This window comes from Electrona antarctica, assembly GCF_951216825.1.
Source record: "Electrona antarctica genome assembly, chromosome: 24".
NCBI classification, from domain to species: domain Eukaryota; kingdom Metazoa; phylum Chordata; class Actinopteri; order Myctophiformes; family Myctophidae; genus Electrona; species Electrona antarctica.
The window spans coordinates 9,296,895-9,317,148 of NC_136803.1; the positions used below are offsets into that span (position 1 = coordinate 9,296,895).

General features: G+C 44.7%; 1 protein-coding gene across 1 annotated transcript; it reads right to left on the reverse strand.

The window, feature by feature from the left end:
- Positions 1 to 4,273: 4,273 nt before the first annotated feature.
- klhl41b (kelch-like family member 41b) lies at positions 4,274 to 18,377 on the reverse strand. Its single transcript, XM_079495795.1, has 8 exons — positions 17,920 to 18,377; positions 16,423 to 16,902; positions 15,350 to 15,757; positions 13,294 to 13,451; positions 11,647 to 11,754; positions 7,387 to 7,572; positions 6,585 to 6,731; positions 4,274 to 4,678 (listed from the first exon to the last, which is right to left on the reverse strand). The coding sequence occupies exons 1-8, from the start codon at positions 18,139 to 18,141 to the stop codon at positions 4,567 to 4,569; spliced, it is 1,821 nt and encodes a 606-aa protein (XP_079351921.1). The 5' UTR covers positions 18,142 to 18,377; the 3' UTR covers positions 4,274 to 4,566.
- Positions 18,378 to 20,254: the final 1,877 nt, after the last annotated feature.

A 20,254-nucleotide genomic window follows, 5' to 3' on the forward strand; every position in this document is an offset into this window, starting at 1 on the left:
GTTTTACATTCAAAGGGAAGTGAAAAGTAAAGTGGAAAAAAAATCACACCCGTGTGAACTGAGTGGTGCAACTGACGTGATATCTGTGGTGTCAGTGACGTCACATACTAACCATAGCAACCATGCTCGTTTTTTTGGTTGCTAACCATAGCAACCATGCTCGTTTTTTTTGTACGAACAAACACGGGTACACGGGTACAAAGCCAGTTGTTGGAGTGGTTTGCACCACTCAAAAAACAAACAAACACACCCAGTGTGAAGTAAATAATGAATGTTTCTCCTCCCTCATCAATAGTAGCGTCGTTGCGAACGGGCCTCCCAGCAGTGCATGGCAGTGCTGCAGGCAGAGCGTGGTTGACAGGAGCTTCCATCTGTTCTCATTATGAACGTGATGAAGAGCTGTTGAGGAGGTGTCACTTTATTATAACATCTCTCTCATCTCCTCTCTCCTTCCACCTCCATATGGATGCATGTCAGGACGGGGCTGGGGTGCATCAGCTTTCTGTTAGGATTTGTTTAAAAGGGGGGCTTTGAGGGGCATTAACATGATTTTCTCCAGGATCAAAGGCGCGAGATCTCTTGGGTGTAAAAAAAAGAAAGAAGAAAAAAGTGGGGCATCAAAGGTAGAGTGCAGTAAGTGATATTGTTGGGATTAAAACAAAACGTGTATTTTGTTATAAAGTTGAAGGTCTATATTCGGATATAGTATTGCTATAGTGTGTTTGATCAGGGAACCCTGACTCCCCAGGTGTCTAATGAACAGAAAATACATTTGGCCAATTTCAGCCAATCAGGAGAGAGTACCCACTTACCAGCTTCCATTTGATATAGTGGTCCAGTTCTAATTTTCTATGTTAAGTTTATTTTTGTAATCACTTCCTATAATCTATTATGTGTATCCTATCTGGTACCCGGATTTATTTTCTAGAGCTGTAGAGACAGCTATAGGGAGGGAGACCCCTTTTACTGAACGAACACTCAATGATTGCAGAATATAAATCTATTTTTTTTTTAAAGATATTTTTTTGCGGCTTACGCCTTTTATTGATTTTTGAAGGGACAGACAGTAGGCTGACAGGAAACGGGACAGAGATGGGGGAAGACATGCAGTAAAGGCCGTGTCGGGCTCGGGAGTCGAACCCGCGGCACACTGCGACTGGATTACCAGTCGGGTGCCCAGACGGTTACGCCACCGCCTGGGCCAATATAAATCTATTTAACACTTATTTTAACAAAACAATATCACGTACTGCACCTTTGAATGGGTAATCCTTCTGGGAGACAGAATGTCACCGATTCGCCCCTCTGAGCAAGACACTTAACCTCTGACTGCTCCCCAGCCACTGTATGAATTGCTCCCACTGCTCCTAATAGTTATAGGATGTGTAAATGCAGAAACAGAGTACAGTTGGGTGCCACCGATATTGTCCCTTATCATTTGACCCATTTAGGCCTGACCTCAAAATTAAAAAAAATCCTTCTAAATCCTCTGTTTTCTGAAATAAATATTTTCACGATTTTTCAAAAATAGCAGACCTACAAGCTCGTAGCGCGCCACTCGGTGGCGCGCTATGAGCTTGTAGATCTGCTATTTTTCAATAGCTAAATTATAACATAATGTTTAAAATACCAAAAGGGGTTCCCGCCCAAAATGGGTTAACTGTCCTTTTGCGCAGATCACGCAAACCTAAGCAAAAAGAAAAGGACAATATCGATGGCCTCCAACTGTAAGTATACAGTGATAAATACAATATAATAGGCTATGAATAACGTTTACATGTACTTTGCACTGGGTGGCACAGCGAGCCTGTATGCGTTACTATTGACTTGGTCTAAATCTGTGATTGTATTTGAATTTTGGAACATAGCTTTAGGCCTATTTTGTCATAAGCTAGGGAGGCCTTCTGGGCATAACAAATTGGGCATTGGGCAATAACAACAACATCTGGGTATTAGAAAAAAGGGGGCGTGTTTTTTCCCCCAACATGAAAACCATGGGAATCTGTGACCCAGGATCTTGAAACCATTTCCAACCTATACCGACAATTTCACAAAATGACTATATATAATTCCTTCATCTGGATGGCTGCTTAGAGATAGAGGTGGTCTCTGTTAATCAGAAGGTCACCAGTTTGCCCCTGTCCTAGCCCACTATATGATATTGAAGTATCCCTGAGGAAGACACTTTTACCCCTAAGTGCTTCCCCAGAGTATACTCATTGTGACCACTGAGGTGAAACGGAATTCCCCTGCATGATTAATAAAGGTCAGCCTCATTTGAATTCTCTGTATTTTCTTGGCTTTTCCCGTGTCAATATCCAGCTCTGATGTGTATAAATAGGCACAGAAATGAGGTTTTACACAAACATAAAATTCCCATTGACAATGAATGGAGAATTTTACATCATAGTGTCTATTTTTATCTTACACAAACATTCCATTCCCATTGACATTGAATGGAGAATTTTATGTCACTAGAGCGGTGCATAGAGTATATATATAATAGAGACTGAACTGGCGCGAAGCTCCGCCCCCCCCAGCTATTCATGTCAGTGGAAGTTGCTCAGTGGCGTTTTGAAGCACCCGGAAGACTGCCGGAAGTCCCTCCCAGGACCTCAACTTTGAGGTCCTGAGTGACGTAGGGCAACCGAGCGCTCAACGTTAAAGCCCAGCTGCACGGGGTTTCCCGGTCATGAATCCACGGGTCCGCCTGTAGTCCCTCCTCCTACCACTAGGACCCAGAGCTTCAACGTTGGAAAGTCTGCCTGCCCCCTTGGAGCGGTGCCCAGCTTAACTCAGCTTCCCATCATGCACCTGTGCACAGTGTGAAGCTCAACAGTGACTTTGTCACCTGTTGGTACTCTAAACACATAAATACATACATACATACATACATACAAAGGGACATGCATTGCTGTTCCTTGGAGTGCCTGCAACACTCAAAAACCTGAACTTTTAACATTCGGAAGATTTTCTGTGGTCTGGGGTTTTCTGGCTCAAACAAGTGCTCTGATTTTCCTGTGGACTGTGATGTAGGAGTCCACAAATCCCATGTATGATCTGCTGAATTTGCCAGCAGATGTCACTGTTGAGGGATTTTACCTGTTTTCATTGCAGCTCAAAAGGCTTCAGAACACACAGAGAAAACCCCAGCCCCACAGAAAATCCACTGAATGTTCAAAGTTCAGGTTGTGTGGGTGTAATTGCGGTAATAAAACCTAAAAATAAATGAAAATGAATGTCATGAAAGCTTTAAAAGAGACAGCAAAACAGCAGGGGACTCGCAACTCACTTTAAGATGCTCCAAAGTTGAAACTAACTCATGTACTGAGACTGCAAGAGGAACTATTCATTGAAAAATGGGAGAAATGGACTGACAAATGGATCAACAAAACGACACCAATGTTAATAATGATGGACATTCATAAATGGACTAGAATATGTTGTATATTAATGATGTATCTGAACCCTTGCACTGTAATTGTCATTTTATGTTTTTTATTTTTGTTTTTGTGTCTACCTGCAAATAAAATTTAAGTTTAAAAAAAAAAAAGATGCTCCAAAGTTTTATTCAGCGACACAGCAAGCAAAACAACGCTTCGTCAAGTCTTGACAAATACCTCGCGGTCGAAACGTTGTATTATTTTTTTGCTTTGGAGCATCTTAAAGTGAGTTACAGGTCCAACATATCAGACCGGATATTTGATTTAACCGAACAATACTGTAACACAAAACCCTGGCATCTTCTGAGAGCCCCCTGTCAGACTGACAGGGGGCTCTTAACTACACCCTGCTATAGCGTGTTGATACACGCACCGACTCGCTCTGCGTAGATCAGGGGTGGGCAACTGGCGGCCCGCGGGCCACATGCGGCCCCCACCTTCACTTAATGTGGCCCTCAGGTTAATGTCAGAATACTGATATAATATTGGTTTCAGCTGTTACAATTCCACAACATGCAAACATGACCCGCTTTAATTACTTACTGTCTAAATTAGTAGCTCATTGCGCAACACGCGTATAATTAAAGGCATTTGAAATTACATAAAAATTTTCATTTTCAGGATTCCAATTAAAAAATAGCAAAAATGTAAGATTTCAATTCGAATATAGCAAAAAATAGCCGATCTACAAGCTCAAAACGCGTCGCAGATCGGCTATTTTTGCTACGACAGTAATATATGGCCCTAGGGAGTGAGTATGGAAATAAAATGGCCCTCTCCAACGTCAAAGTTGCCCACCCCTGGCGTAGATCAACACAACACCAATGAAAGACGTTTACAAACGTTTATTTTACAAAAAGAAGACGAAGAGTCAGAAACATTAACTTAATCGATCGATCGATCAAAATCTCTTTTCTAATTATTGTACTGCTTATTTATTGATATTTTTTTTTAAACAACCAGTTACCAGTCAGTATCAAATGTTGATGACGGAGCAGAGAGATAAAAATAATACAAATCAAATTGTGTCATCAAAGTGTTTTATCCAGTGAGGGGAGGGGAGGGGAGGGGAGGGGAGGGGAGGGGGGGGGGCATCATTTGGGGGCTCATGAAGGACACCGCTCTACATTTTGGGCATCCTGGCGATGTTGAGACGAAGGGACACGCAGGAGGATCCGGCAGCATAACGCATCTCTCTCAGCATGCCGCCCCACTGCTTGGTATCCTCCTCGTACCTAGATGAGTGGAGAGCACAACCACAGGGAATCAAAACAAGTATCAATATCAATATTGTCACTGTGTGTGTGTACTGTATGTGTGTGTGTGCGTGTGCGTGTGCGCGCGTGTGTGCGTGTGCGTGTGTGTATAATATGTATAGCAACATAAAGTTTTTCAGAAAACTCTTTGGATTTAGAAAAGTAGAACAGTGATTCTCAAAAATAGCAGAAATGTGACTGACTAACGATACAGAGCCACCTACCTGACACAGACAGGACAATTTGTTTATTTTTGGACCACAGTTCTTACACGTGACCATTCTAAGATGGCCCAATAATATTCTCCATAGAAATTACTTCCATGAACTAGGGCAGGGGTTCTCAACGTTTTTGGCCGGGGACCCCCGGAAATGCTTTGGCAACGTCTCGGGACCCCCGCCCCGCCCCCACCCGACCTCCAATATAAATTGACTGCTACAATAACCTTAATAATAGAGACAATACACCATAAATAAATACTGAAACCAGATATAATCATTAGGGAAGGTGTATGCATGTACTATGTGTACTATATGTAAACTCTTCATTTCCTTTTTACAGCCATTCAGTTGCATAAAAAAAAAAAATTACATTTTTTTTTATTTGGGAAACAAAACATTTTCAGATGGGGGATCCGCGGCCAAATAAAATACATGATCATTTTGTCAACATTTGTCAACATTATCTTCATAGATGCGGTATGGGTCCTTGTTATTGCTCTGTCACCCATGCTCTGTCTCAGAGGAGGACTGGATGGTTAGAAGATTTGCCTATGGGTGACATCATCTGTGCTCGTTTAAAACAATATTTTTTTTTTTTTTTACTGTGGCATCAGCATGCTTTCCTGGGAGAGAGTCTATGGTTTCCATTAGCTTGGAATCCCCACAAATGATGTCACTAGTAGGCAGATTTACCAACTATCCACAGCCACCCACCTCTGAGACACAGAGCGAGTAGACAGATATAGTTCCATATCTTACCAGTAAGACGCCTTAATAAAGGCGAGAAGCGACCACAGGGCTGAGACACTCTACCGGAATAATGTCACTTCATTGTGTCAGCACTACAGCGGAGCGGACAGACGGTGAAATCTCTACCGAAGTCCTGATGTCACTCGCTCATCCCCTGGTCCAGGGCCGTAGAAGTTTCATTTTAAATTGTCTCATATAAGCATTGTGGTCCAAAAATATATAAACTGTCTCAGCGATATTGTCAGGGAGTTGTCTCTGTGTCGTCACAACAGTCAGTCAGTGATATTTGATAGCGTCTGTTTATAGCGAAATTTGTAATAATTGGTGAGGACTCGGAGTGAGGGCCAATTAAGATGAGTTTGAAAATGTGTGTTTCCATAAGCAATATGACATGAGAGGACTTTAATGCTATGATTGCCACATCAGTGATGTGTTTGTCTCATTTGCAAGTTAGCAAGTGAAAATAACAACAGCAGGATTGAATTTGCTGTGGTGTGTGTGTGTGTGTGGGGGGGGGGGGTCGGTGTGGGGGGTTTAGTGGTGCGCAAACATTTTCATGGGGTTAGGGTTAGATGTAGTGCAGGACCTTCACATTTATATGTAGGCTATTTTGCAGTGGACCCCACTTGAAAAGATTCTATAGATAGGAGAACATTGTATCAACACTTCTACAAGCTCACGCCCATGTGTAGTCTAGTGGTGTATTATGTATGTAGGTATGTCTTGTGTGTCGGGAAAAAAACAATAAAAACAATTTAATAATAATAATACAAGCTCATGCCGCGTTGCAATAGCTTTGAGTGTTTCAAACGGTTCCTCATTTCACTGGGAAGCACCCTCAAGGAGAAGCCCATATCTGAGAACCACCCTCAAGGAGAAGCCCATAGCTGAGAGGCAGTGACAGAGGGACTTACTGCCAGACGTCGGTGACCTCTGAGGGGCCCATCTCCTTGTTCTCCAGCTGCATGATGGCGAAGCCTCCCACGGCGTACAGGGAGCCCCCGCTGCTCACCAGATTGACGGAGCTCCTCTCCTGAGGGAACTCTGTGAACGCCTCCCACCTGAGGAGACACGCACACACACGCACACGCACACGCACACGCACACACACACACACACACACACACACACGCACACGCACACGCACACGCACACGCACACGCACACGCACATGCACGCACAGACACCATGTTAAACATACATTACATTGTGCCATAGACACTCTCCATCCAGTGGTGGATACTAAAGCATTCACACTCGAGTATAAATACTGCAATGTATTAAGTAAAAGTAAAGTAAAAGTTCCGGAATTCAAAATTGACTTGAGTAAAAGTACAAAGGCGTTGGTATCGAAAATGTACTTAAAGTACCAATAGTATTCATTATGCAGAATGTCTCATTTCACACGTTTTAAAATGTATAAAAATAGCAATGTGAGCTTGTAGATCGGCTATTTTCAAATGGCCAAAATAGTGGTTAAAAAGTGGTTAAAGTATGTATTTTGTAATCAAAAGCAACTATAAACTAGAGTTTTCAAATAATTGTAGATTTAGTGGAGTAGAAGTAAAAGTACTGAAAAAATAATAATAAAATAAAATGAAATTAAAATAAACTCAAGTGTACATTACAGTACTTGAGTAAATGTACTTAGTTACTTTACACCATCTACTCTCTACAATAGTAGAATCTAAAGTGGTTAAGGCTATCGTTTCGTACTTGTTTGTTGCGAAGTCGTAGACTTCGCACGCGGCGGTCAGGCCCTCCTCATTCACGCCTCCGGCCACCACGATCTGGCCGTTGTGGACGATGGCGCCGAACATAGCTCTGGCAGTCTTCATGGCCGCCAGCTCTCTCCACTCGGACTGCTTGTGGTTGTAGCAGAACACCTTGTTGAGGGCTTTGCTGTGGAGGGATTCATAAGCAAAGAAGGTTGGAAGGAACCAGGAATGTTCATATTCATAATATATACATACTTAGGAGTAGTAATAGATCTTTTGTCGTGGAAAGATCAGGTTGAATCAGTGTGTAAGAAAACAAAGCAAAGAATCTCTTTTCTTCGCCGTTTAAGATCTTTTGGTGCTACAGTAGTAGGCGGATTCTTCTTTTGTTTTTCACTTCTGTTATTATGAGTGTTCTCCAGTACTGTAGTACCACCTGGTATGGATGCTTGTCTGTAGCCCTACATTCACAACTGCTGCAACAAATGAGCATTTGCGCCTGTCGTAGACATGCGCAGAGCAAGTTCAGTCAGGGAACCTCAGTACCGCCTCAGCATCACGCTCCCATTCACATGATTCACTCAGCCAATCACACACTCACTCCATCTTCATACCGGCTACTTTAACCGGAGGTTTGCATTCCTCCTTCTGCTTGCTTGCTCGCTGCTGCTACCGTATACCTGCGCGCTGCAGTATACAAACCTGCTGCGCACCCACCTCCACCCCAGCTACCACCTGTCGTTTTGGATCTACTGTTTAGGTACGGGGGATTCGGAGTCCCTCGGTCGGGACTGATGCGCTTGATCTAAGTACCTAAAAAGCAGATCCAATACATCGCCAAACCATAATGAATATACTGTATTGCTCATCTATATTCAATAAATATATATTACATCCTTCTTGAGTTGTCTGACTGAACTGAAAATGTTGTTCAAATATTGTTGGACAACTACTTCAGAGACTCTATACATCCATGTATGATAACAGCATCCTAAGGTTAGCAAGGAATATCATCTCAAATACTAGCCATGTTTTGTATGGAGAGTATAGGTTGCTGCCTTCAGGAAGGAGATATGGTGTTCCAGCATAACAATACGGTCAGACTGAAGAGGTATTTTGTCCTTGACCAGGACTAGACTGAGCTGTGGACATTGCTCTTGCCTTTATTTGTATGTCATTGTATTTTCTTTTCTGTTTTGTATTAGGTCAAATGTGTGCATACTGTATGTGTTGCATACAAGGCCGCTGGGTCACAAGACAAATTTCAGTGAAAACTGACGCAGTACTATATTATCATATCATATTTCAAGGCTGGAAGGTTGGTAGGCACAGCTTGGGGAAATGCTGGATTTGGGGGTTCAGTCGTGGGCCTTAGCAGGGGTGTGTAAGTCGTGACATGGAGGGTCTAAAACAAGGCTGATATTTAGTTGTAAAGCGCATTTCACACACAAAGCCAATTTCACAGTCCTTTATATAAAGCACAAAAAATGTATTAGATAAAAATGAAAGATAACAAAAAATATGAATTGTTTGTTCAGTTAGTTAGTTGGTGCGAGAGTGAGGTCTAGCCAACACCAACTCGGGATTCCGGGATCGCTGCCCTCCACAATTTCCTATCCAAGTAATCCAACATCAGGTTCTTGAGCTCTGCAGTGTTGTCAGCCAAGCTGTCGTGCCGCAGCACGTCTACATACTGTAGGTGGTACGCTTCTTTCCCCTCCTGGCTTTGCCCTGGGTTGGCTCCCATAGGGTCAATTTACTTGCCTCAAGTTCTGGGTGCCTGACGCAGTGCCCTGCCAGCCTCATCCTTCTCTCATCCTTCTCTCTTGTTCAGTAAAAGGCTCTCCAGATCTTTAGTTAGCGGAAAATATTTATTTTTAAGGTCCTCATGCTAATTCGATCCAATCGAGGGAAGGATACAGGATAAAAAAGTGAAAACAAACAAAAAAAGCAGACAAATTCTGAGCTGGAACACCATAAAACTGCAGCTGATAAATTGTCTTTTTTTTTTAATCTAAAAAACAAACCAACAACATAACCTTTAGTGTAACAGCATACAGTGGAGGACATACATAAGAGCTGTTGGATTTTAAAGCAGCGGTAGTCAGCGTTGGTGAAAGCCTCAGATCCTCACGAAGTTTGTTCAAACTAAATAAAGTGTGGCATAACAACTAACCGCTGACTCACCATGTCTTGTCTTAAGTCTGGGAACAGTTAGCGGATCAGTCCCAGATGACCCGAGATGTCTAGCCCATTTTGGGGGGGCCGGGAACCCCTTTTGGTGTTAGCATTATGTTATGCTTTAGCTATTGAAAAATAGCAGATCTACAAGCTCATAGCGCGCCACCGAGTGGCACGCTACGAGCTTGTAGGTCTGCTATTTTAGAAAAATCGAAGAACGACTGACATAGAAACATAGCTTTTTCAGAAAACTGTCAGGATGTAGAAGACATTTTTTAGAATCTGATCTCAAGTCAAAATGGACTAGAGGGGTCATAGTGTAAAAGCACCTGCATAAGCAACTGCAAAGATATAAGCAACTCAGCACCTGCTCCATCACCCGACACTACAGCTCATGGAGTTTAATGCCTATTAGTCGCATTATCCTCTCCATTAGTTGATGGATGGAAAGGTATCAAATGTCCTTGCAGTACGCCTACTGTACTATAAGCACTCATATTCTGAATTCTTTAAAACAATAATCACAGCACATGATAACACATTATGTTTATGGTAAATGGTGCATTTATATAGTGGCTTTTTCCAGGGAGCTTTACATTGTGCATTACATTCACTCATTCACACACACATTCATACACCGATGGCGGAGGAAACCATGCAAGGCACCAACTCGCTCATCGGGAGCAATCAGGGGTTCAGAGTCTTGCTCAAGGACACTAGTTCTGGGGGAGCCCGGGGTCGAAGGGCTGATCTACCTCCTGAGCCACTGCTGCCCCAATATGATGTTTTCATAGACAGTTACCAAAGTTTTCTTTTCAACGTCTAGAAAAAAGTCGCTTTTCTTCTAATCTACAGTACAGCAAGTAAGTGTTCAGCAAATCATTTTTCTCCTGTTCTGCAGAATGTTTTCAGGCATCTTCCTAGCGGGTGAAGTTGTGCCAGAACCTTTCCTTCAGTTATGTCTCTCCACTGAGTATAAACGTTTTACTTTTCTTATACAAATTATGCACAGGACAGAGTGCCGGCCTAAAGCATAACTCATGCACACATGATTGTGTTAAAGGCTTTGCTGTGGGGGAGGAAGATGATAAAATCACACCCGTGTGAAGTAAGTGGTGCAACTCTGTGCGGGAGTCCCCGGGGGGGTCCCCGAAACTTCCAGAGTCCAGACCCACAGGAACGTGCCCGGTTCCGGCAAGCCGCCCCGCGTCCGAAGCGGTCGAGAAATGACAGAGTTACCGTGTGGGGGTCCCTCTACTGTACTGTACTGTCACTGTACTGTACTGTCACACCCAAAATCATCATATATACAGTTAATATGTGTGTGTGTGTGTGTGTGTATATGTGTGTGTGTGTGTGTGTGTGTGGGTGTGTGTGTGTTAGGCTGCACAACAGTTGTGAAAACCAACCAAACGCTATTTTCGTGCTCGGACACAGCCAGGGACGGACACAGACAGCCAGCCAGCCAGCCACCCACAGACACACAAAGCTGCGTAAGGAAGTGGTTGCACCACTTAAAAAGTAACAGGTGGAGGTAAATAAGTCTGACAGAAACGAGTGAATCCATAGCATTTGTATCAGTTATCTTAGATGGGTTTAGTTTAGTTAGCAGTTATAACCATCCATCCGAGGATGAGATACTAGTCCAGAACTTATTTCCATTGTAGTTCTTCTACCCGTAACAAACACAGGGTTATATTATTGTATTAAACCAAATTTCCATTACACGAACAATACATTTACGTTTGGTAATTCTAGGAGATTATATTTGGACAAACAAACAGCAAAGTGAGCAAACTGTTGCTAACTTGTGTTGCCCACTCCCACCTTCCAAAGAGCTTAACAGAATGACGGAACACAAACAGCTGTGACTCACAACATATGGCCTGACACGCACGCACGCACGCACACACTACACACACACACACCACACACACACACACACACACACACACACACACACACACACACACACACACACACACACACACACACACACACACACACACACACACACAGAGACACACACACACACACACACACACACACACACACACACACACACAGACACACTCACTTGTCGTCTGTCTTTCCTCCGAGGCAGTAGACCAGTCCTTTATGGGAGACAACAGCGTGACCGTGGATCTTCAGTGGGAGTTTCTTGCTCTCGCTCCATTTCATCTTCCTGAGCAGAGGGGGCGATATAGGTCATCAGTTAAAGGTTCTCAGTTGTTCCTCCTGTACATTCCGTTTTCACACTCCAACAAATTCTTAACAGACATGAACCGCAAAGACAGAAACTGTTGTTTCAATGTCAAACCTCTCATGATTTCTTCCCTATCTCTGTCTGCCTGTCTGTCTGTCTGTCATGGTCATGACCATACACAGAAAAAAGGGAAAATGTGTAAATAGAGGGAGGAGGGGCTGGACTTTTACTCTTTTAGAGGGGTCTGTCTGTCTGTCTGTCTGTCTGTCTGTCTGTCTGTCTGTCTGTCTGTCTGTCTGTCTGTCTGTCTGTCTGTCTGTCTGTCTGTCTCAGGGCCGGATCTACCATATGGGCACTTTGGGCACGTGCCCAGGGGCCCTTGGGCACCAGGGGGCCCTCAAAAAAGAAAATTTTCCTGCTAATCCGAATTAAATAAATGGTGTCTAAAAAGATTAGTGTTTTATTGTTGGTGAGAAGGGCAGCTGAAAAGTGCAATTATGTGTAAAGCAGCAACAATGCGCTAGATTGGCTGTCACTCTGGGGGGGGTAGGCGACCGGAAATAGGCCAATATAACGGCATAAAACTGCCCCAAAACGGCTCCGAAACAGCAAAAATGTTGCGCGCGCGTGAAGGGGGGCCCTTCGAGCTTCAGTGCCCAGGGGCCCTCAGAGGTGTTAATCCGGCCCTGCTGCCTGCCTGCCTGCCTGCCTGCCTGCCTGTCTCCCCCTCCCTGCCTGCCTGCCTCCCCCTCCCTCCTCTGTACCCTCCTAATAGGTGAGAAAACGAACAGGAATAGTCTCACACTCTCTCAAGAAGAGATATTTACGTATTTGTCACATACAGGTACAAGCAGCCAAATGTTTGACTCCCCTCCCCCTCTGTCTCACACTACAGTATATCTCCTTGCTGGTTTTCTCTCAGAACCGTTTTGACTCTGAACTTTATCATTGGAAGTAAATTAAACACCTAAATATTTCCCTGACACTCTGACAGTCTGAAATCCTATATATTAAAATTGCCCTTGTGCATCACAAACGTGAGATTCGGATTTGATTGGCCAAGCTTTGCATGATCAGCTAGTATATATTTTCTACTGTAGTGGGATGATCACGTACGTATAGTACATACAATTAGAAACACACTCCATTCACTGGCAGTGTAATATTTCCTAATGAGCAAACAGCTTAGGTGAGGTGACATGGATATGCAGCTCATCATTACATTTGTCACATATTTTCTTTGTGCCGTTATTCATCAATACATTTTTCAAGTCATCTATCCGGGCACACAAAATAGTTAAAAAGGAGGAAAAACTTTCGACCTATACCGGTCTTCATCAAAGGCAATTGTTACCTGAAAACAAACAGAATGGAGTGAGAGCAAATCAGCAAAAGATCGATCGATCGATAAGAAAGAAAGAAAGAAAGAAAGAAAGAAAGAAAGAAAGAAAGAAAGAAAGAAAGAAAGATAAACTAACAGAACAGGGAGAACTGAATGAAGAGGTAAGAGGGACTCACTCTGTGTCATAACACATGACGCTGTCTAAGGACTCATTGGTCTGGAGGTCTTTCCCAGCCACAGCAAAGACCAGGTTCCCGGTCTCGCCCAGGTTGAACAGACATCTTGGCGAGGGCATGGGTGGCAGGGCAACCCAGTCCGATGCCAGGGGGTCAAACTGCAGGGACAAACCAGGGCCATATGTCATGAGTACACAAACATGCAGTAAAAACTCTGAGAAATTAATTGAACTGTCTGGAGTTTACACTTCTCGGCTTGCCCTCTCATGATGCACAATGACAAGAATAAATCAACACACTTATTGGCATGCATATCTTTACTGTGCAGACATTACATTTTTGCTCCAAGCGCAATGTTTTTTAATAAATCGCAGGACGGCAATGCAGGGGTTGTACAAGCACTATGGCTTGTTTCCAATGGGGTCAATGGGGTCCCCCCCCCCTTTTTCCCTCACTGTATATGTTTCTTTTCCCTTTTTACCTCCATTATGATGAATTCCTGTTCTGTCCCTTGTCTATATAGAAGTGTCTTATTTGTACGTCTCTAAATGTTTTTGATGAATTGAACATGGTGGACCCTATTGGAAACAAGTGTAATGCTCAATTGGGTCGTCCACTCACAGTTAAGAGCCTTTGTATTGAGTTTGTGCTTGAAATGTACTGTAATTCTGCAAACTGTTAATAAATATTTCAATCAATCAATCAATCCTTATATGTAGCCTACTCAATTCATCGAAACAATTAATGATGAATTAATATAGCCTGGCTAATAAGCCAGACTAATATCACACAACACTAATCCGCCGGCAGGCAATTTTTTTTGTGTGCCAACGGCTGATTCGGTCTGGCTTATTAGCCAGGCTAGAATTAATAGTGACATGAAAACACTTGAGAACCAACGGATATACAGTAGCAACATAACGTTTCTCAGAACACCGTTGCGATTTAGAAGACATTTTGTAGAATCGGCCTCAGGTCTAAATGGGGATAAATATTAAGGCTATGGTCATTCTCACAGCTGGCCCGGGTTCAAATGTGACCCCAGGCTCTTTGCTGCACGTCATCCCCAGTCTCCTTCCTGTCCCTCACCCACTGCCACTATCAGTAATAAAGACTGAATGAATGCTGAGGGAAAACCACATAAAAGCACCATGCTGTGAGACCCCCGCGAGGTCTGTGAGAGGTTATAAGTTTAACTGACATCATCTCCAGTCCCTGCTGTTTTATTGCTCAGCCTTTCTCTGCCTCTGCTTGTGGAAGGAGTCGCGTAGACTCAGACGGCATACAAATATTAAAGCTTAACTTCACAAACCACACGATGGGAGGACTAACAGTGTCGTCGACAGCTGAGCATATCTATCGATTTCCATTAACGATTCGTTATCTACCATTAATAGTGATAGTGTTACATTATGACGAATATCTAGATTTATTACAGTATATCATCGATTTCATGATTTCACCTTCTGATGTACATTTCTATTATTATTTAATTATTGTAATATTAATATTAATAATATTAATAACAATCATTTTGAACCACAGCTGAATTGTTGTTTTGATTTACTTTTTTATAAAAAAAAAAGAAAAAAGAAAGGAAAAAAAAGCGATGTTGAATGAATTAACAATATGACTGCACCAGTGTCTCTCTCTCTCTCTCTCTCTCTCTCTCTCTCGCACGCACGCACGCACGCACGCACGCACGCACGCACACAGATGCAAAAAATATTTCTATCCTAATTTCTATCCAATAAGCCAGAGAGGCTTATTGTGGGTATCAGCCAAGGTGCGGGTGTCTATCGCCGTTTCAATGCGCTAGACCTCTGGGAGATGGAATGCTGAGGTGGAGTGCAACACCTAACCATCAGCGCCCAGTACTTACCACACGACATCATGCCGTGCTACTCATACGCTGTGTTAGTGGTGCCCGGGTTCGAACCCGTGACCTTGTGGTCGAAAGGCGAGTGCTCCACCCTCTACCCGGACACAACCCTAACCTTAATCTAAGAGTTAAACTAATAGATTTGACACGTGCGGGAGTTAAGCGTCTTCTTACCGTGTAGAAGTAGCACTGCAGCGGCACGTCCTTGTTGTCCTCCTCGACGAACAGGCCTCCCACGATGTACAGCCTGTTGGCCTCCGACGACATGCTGACGTGGTTGCGCGGCACCTGGTCCGACATGGCCGCCAGGAAGCACTCGTTCTCCACCACGTCGTAGGCCACGGCGGCCGAGTCGTTGATCATCAGGATGAGGTCGCGCGCGTACATGCCGTGGCGGATGGTGTCGTTCAGGCAGCCGGGGAGCAGGCTGCTCTCCTCCTCGCCCTCCTCCTCCTCCCCCTCCTCCCCTTCCTTCTTCGCCGGCACCTCCGGGAGCTTCCCCTTGAAGGCGTCCCGGACGGTCTCCATCTTCTTCTGCACGTCGGGGTCCGCCTTGATGATGTCGTCCGTCTCCACCTTGTCCTGGAAGTAGGGATGCACGATGTAATCGGTAGCATGATCGGAATCGCCCATATAATATAAAAATGCCATAGCGGTATCGGATCAGTCTAAAAATAATCCCTATTATTTTTTTATTTTTTTAAATGTTTTTTTTTTGTGGCTTTCGCCTTTATTTTATATTTTTTATGGAGGGACAGACAGTAGGCTGACAGGAAATGGGGAGAGAGATGGGGGGGTGACATGCAGTAAAGGCCGTTGGGATCGGGAGTCGAACCCGCAGCACACTGCCAGACTGGATTACCAGCCAAGGTGCCTGGACCATTAAGCCATGGCCCAGGCCAATAATCCCTATTATTTAATCGGTTTTCACCAGCAAAAAATGCAAAATGAAAAAAATCATCAATGAGTTCAATATGAATCAAAAGTGTCAAGTACCTCTAGTCTAGAACAAAAGCCAAATCAAATATGATGTAAAATCTTAAGTAAAAATAAACTTTACATTTGTCTACTGTACATTTAATTTGTGTACTCATCTCATTCACTTGGAAAAGGGCCAAGCCCCTATAGGGCCTAGGCTTGTTTCCAGTGTGGTCCTCTGTATAATATCGGAATCGGTCAGAATCGGTATCGGCAGATATGACCGGAGTTTGGATATCGGTCATAATTTCATAACTGTGCACCCCTACCTGGAAGTACTTCTCGGGCATGAGCCGGAAGCGGACGCAGTCGAGCGCGTCACCCAGGACTTTAACGCGGCTGGCCTTGTCGTGGCGCACCCACGCCATCAGCGCCTCGAACACCATCTCCTCGCGCTCCACGTTGAGCGAGTCTCCGCCGATGATGGCGAACAGCTCGTGCGGCGCCAGCTGCAGGAACTCGGCGTCCGTGCGCATCTCCTCGAAGCGGTCGGCCACGTAGTTGCGCGCCGCCACGGCGAGGCGCGGGCAGTTCAGCACCAGGCCCATGCGGAAGACGGCCAGGCAGTTGGCCGGCGACAGCTTCTTCTGCAGGTAGTTGACGCACACGGTGAACACGGAGGGGATCTGGAAGCGGTTGGCCACGGCGAAGATGTCCTGGACGTTGTTGTCGTTCAGGTCGATCTCGGCCGAGTACAGGTACTGGATGACCATGTCCAGAACATCTGGGTTCACGTCGTCCAGAACCACCTTGACGTGGGACACATTAAAGCATTATTCAACCTGTTCTGTTGTAACTGTTCCAGAACCACCTGGACGTGGGACACATTAAAGCATTATTCAATCTGTTCTGTTGTAACTGTTCCAGAACCAGCTTGACGTGGGACACATTAAAGCATTATTCAATCTGTTCTGTTGTAACTGTTCCAGAACCACCTTGACGTGGTCCGAATTAAAGCATTATTCAACCTGTTCTGTTGTAACTGTTCTGTTGTTTCTACATCAGTGGTTTTCAACCCTTTTCATGTCAAGGTCCATTATTTATAATGCATTTAATTTAAGCCACGGACCACCTTGATGACATTTAGCCTCTCAGACCCCAAATTTGTCTTTGAATATTTTGTTGTCGTTGAATAAGATGTCCACAATGCCATGCTGTATTGATGTGGTCAATAGGAGATGAAAAACAATAATAACAATTCTTGTGTACACTTCTTGTAAATTAAGTAATGCAGATGTTTAACAATACATTAACTCTTGAGAGCATACAATGAAACCAAATGGACCCGTACAGGTCCATTTGGTTTCATTGTATGCTCTCATTGTATGCTCTCAAGAGTAAATTTATTTGGATCCATTTGGTTACCAACTCTCCATCATTTAAGTTTAACTGGGGGCCACCTGGAACCCCCTCAAGGACCTCCGGTGGTCCCCGGACCACAGGTTGAGAACCACTGTTCTACACCATAGTGACCATGCCCAACAGAAACAAACCTTTCAGTATCACATGACACTGATCATGCCTTGTATCGCTTTTTCAACCTCATCTCACCTGAACAAAGATACAGAACCTTAGCCTGGAAAAAGGCCCGCTTTAGTAGGAGTTTTGTCCTGGCCTCCAGCCACCGAGGCATTAAACAAACTGCCATGCCGATAGAAGAGGTTCTGTGTCTTTGGTGTTATGTTTTTTCTGTGATATGTGTTGTTTTCGTTGTGGCTGCTTGAACAGAATGAATATCATTTAGGGACAATAAAGAGTATGATTACCTCCTTGGTGTTCTCCACCTCCTTGCCTTCCTCCGTGAAGAAGACCTCGCGGAAGTAGGGGCTGCAGGCGGCCATGATGAGCCGGTGGCACGGGAAGCAGCGGTCGCCCACCTTCAGCGTGCAGTCCACGAACTTGTTCTCGTTCAGCAGCTCCTTGAGGCCGTCCTGGAGCAAGGTGCTCTGGAAGAGCCTCAGTTCCTCCTTGATGGCGTTGGGGTCCATTTTTGGTTTCGGCGAGCAGGGGGGAGGGAGGGAAGAAGGGAAGGGGGGGGAGCGAGACAAAGACAAAGGCGAGGACGAAAACCGAAACGAGGGGAGAGGTTCGCGGAGGAGAGGAGACGGCGTCCACACAGAGGTCCTCCTGGCAGCCGACGCTGGACAGAAAAGGCAGAGGAGAGGAAAGGGTTCCCGTCCTAGAGAGTCTGCAATGCAATTTAATCCTGCGCTCTCGCTAAATTTAGCTCCCTAGACCCCTTTCCCCACACCCCTTCTCACCTCCCTGCCGCAGCTCAATGGAGTCTGGTTGGGCCAAATCCGAGTAGAGGCCCTGTCCCCCATGCAGCTGCCCCCATACCAGAGTGAAAGAAGCAACTGGAACAGTGTGTGTGTGACTGGGGGGGACGGGACGGGACGGGGCACACGCCACCATGACTCAGCCCCCAAAGTGTCACAGCCTGGGGTTCTAACAGTAGCTAAAGAGGGACAATGACATGTCAGTGCTGCTGCCAAGCTGAGCTCATTACCCGTAATAATGTTGCACTGGAGTGTTATATTCTGAAAGGATTCATCAGAGCATTCCATTCATCAGCACACTGACTGATTCATTCATCTATTTTGAAACCTTTCCTTCCTTCATTCATTCATTCATTCAATCTTTGGACAGTCTCACGATTGACCGCTGATGTGGAATAGGATCCACTCTGTCACAAAATGGCTGCAGCGAGCACGCCAGGCGCTTTCGCGCAAGTGAGATGTAAACGTGCCTGTACTGTGTAGTATAGTGTAGTGGGTGACGCTTTGGGCTAAATTGGGATCAGAAGGGTTTGAGGGTGTGTCATCACACAGCTGCTGCAGGGAAACAGGTGAAAGGCATGAGGCTTGATCGACAGCTCCCTGCACCTATCAGCTTCGTCTGTAATTTCCCCCCCCCATGCTGGGGCTCATTGTTTCGAAAGCAAGAGGTCAGCTGCTGGGGAGGTGGGGCATGTGTTTGAGGAGGGGGTTGGGGGGGGAGGGGGAGTTCTCTCTGTTGCTCTCCAAATGAACCCTGTAAAAACGGCGGTAGTGCAACGCTGAAAGGCACAAGCTCAATAATACAGGAAGACAGGCCGGCAGTTATTCCATTTTAAGATATATGAAAATGAAAGGTCCTGAAACACTCACAGGTGTTTTCAGCCGTACGCTCTCACTGATTACACGGTTTACTCCTCTTCTCAGGGCTGTGCGGGGGCGTGCGCGAAAGCTAGGTTTGAGTGACAGCTCCCTCCCTCACACTCCTGTTTATGGTTTGCAGGCCAGTTTGCCTTGTCATCATTCTTATTGGGCCCATAGGGTTTTTTTGTGACGTGGTCAAATTGTCAGCATAGCTTCGACCTGACTACAGGTGTATAATCAGCAAGAGAGTAAGAGTAACTGAAACACCTGGATGAGTGTTCAGGGCCTGTAATCCTTTAAAAAGGTGGTCGTGGTGGCGTGCTGTGGGTGACGGCTGATTTAAGCAGTCAGGGGATATTAAAAACAAATCTGTGAATAAATTCCTTACCAAGATATTTCTTCACCAAAGTGTTTGAAAAAGGTGTCACATCTGCAATTCAGTTTCCCTGGGAGAATCTGTGACAGCTGCTGAAAGTTGGGGTACCATTTTGTGCAGGCAAAATTGACACATTTTCTGCTTTAAGTAGCATGTGAGAGTATAGAATTTGTCTCTGTATTTGGGAAATCGGTGCACACAAAGAATAATTGTGTGCCTTGATAAAGCACTGAACTAGTCCAGTGCACAGGATGAACCCCAGACACTGGGGAGAGGACCTCTGACATGGCAGTGTGTTCCTTTTTACTCTGCTTTGTTAGCCTGGCTAATAAGCCAGACCGAATCAGCCGTTGGCAAAAAAAAAATCACACCCGTGTGAACTGAGTGGTGCAACTGTTCACACACTACGTCACACACTAACCATAGCAACCATGCTTACCTGTACGTGGCCCCACGTACAGCTACACACATACATAGACACATAGATACAGACAAAGCTGGTTATTGGAGTGGTTTGCACCACTCAAAAATTGACAGTGTTGTGTGATATTCTACTGCTTTGTAGCTTCTAGTCCCTCCTCCCTT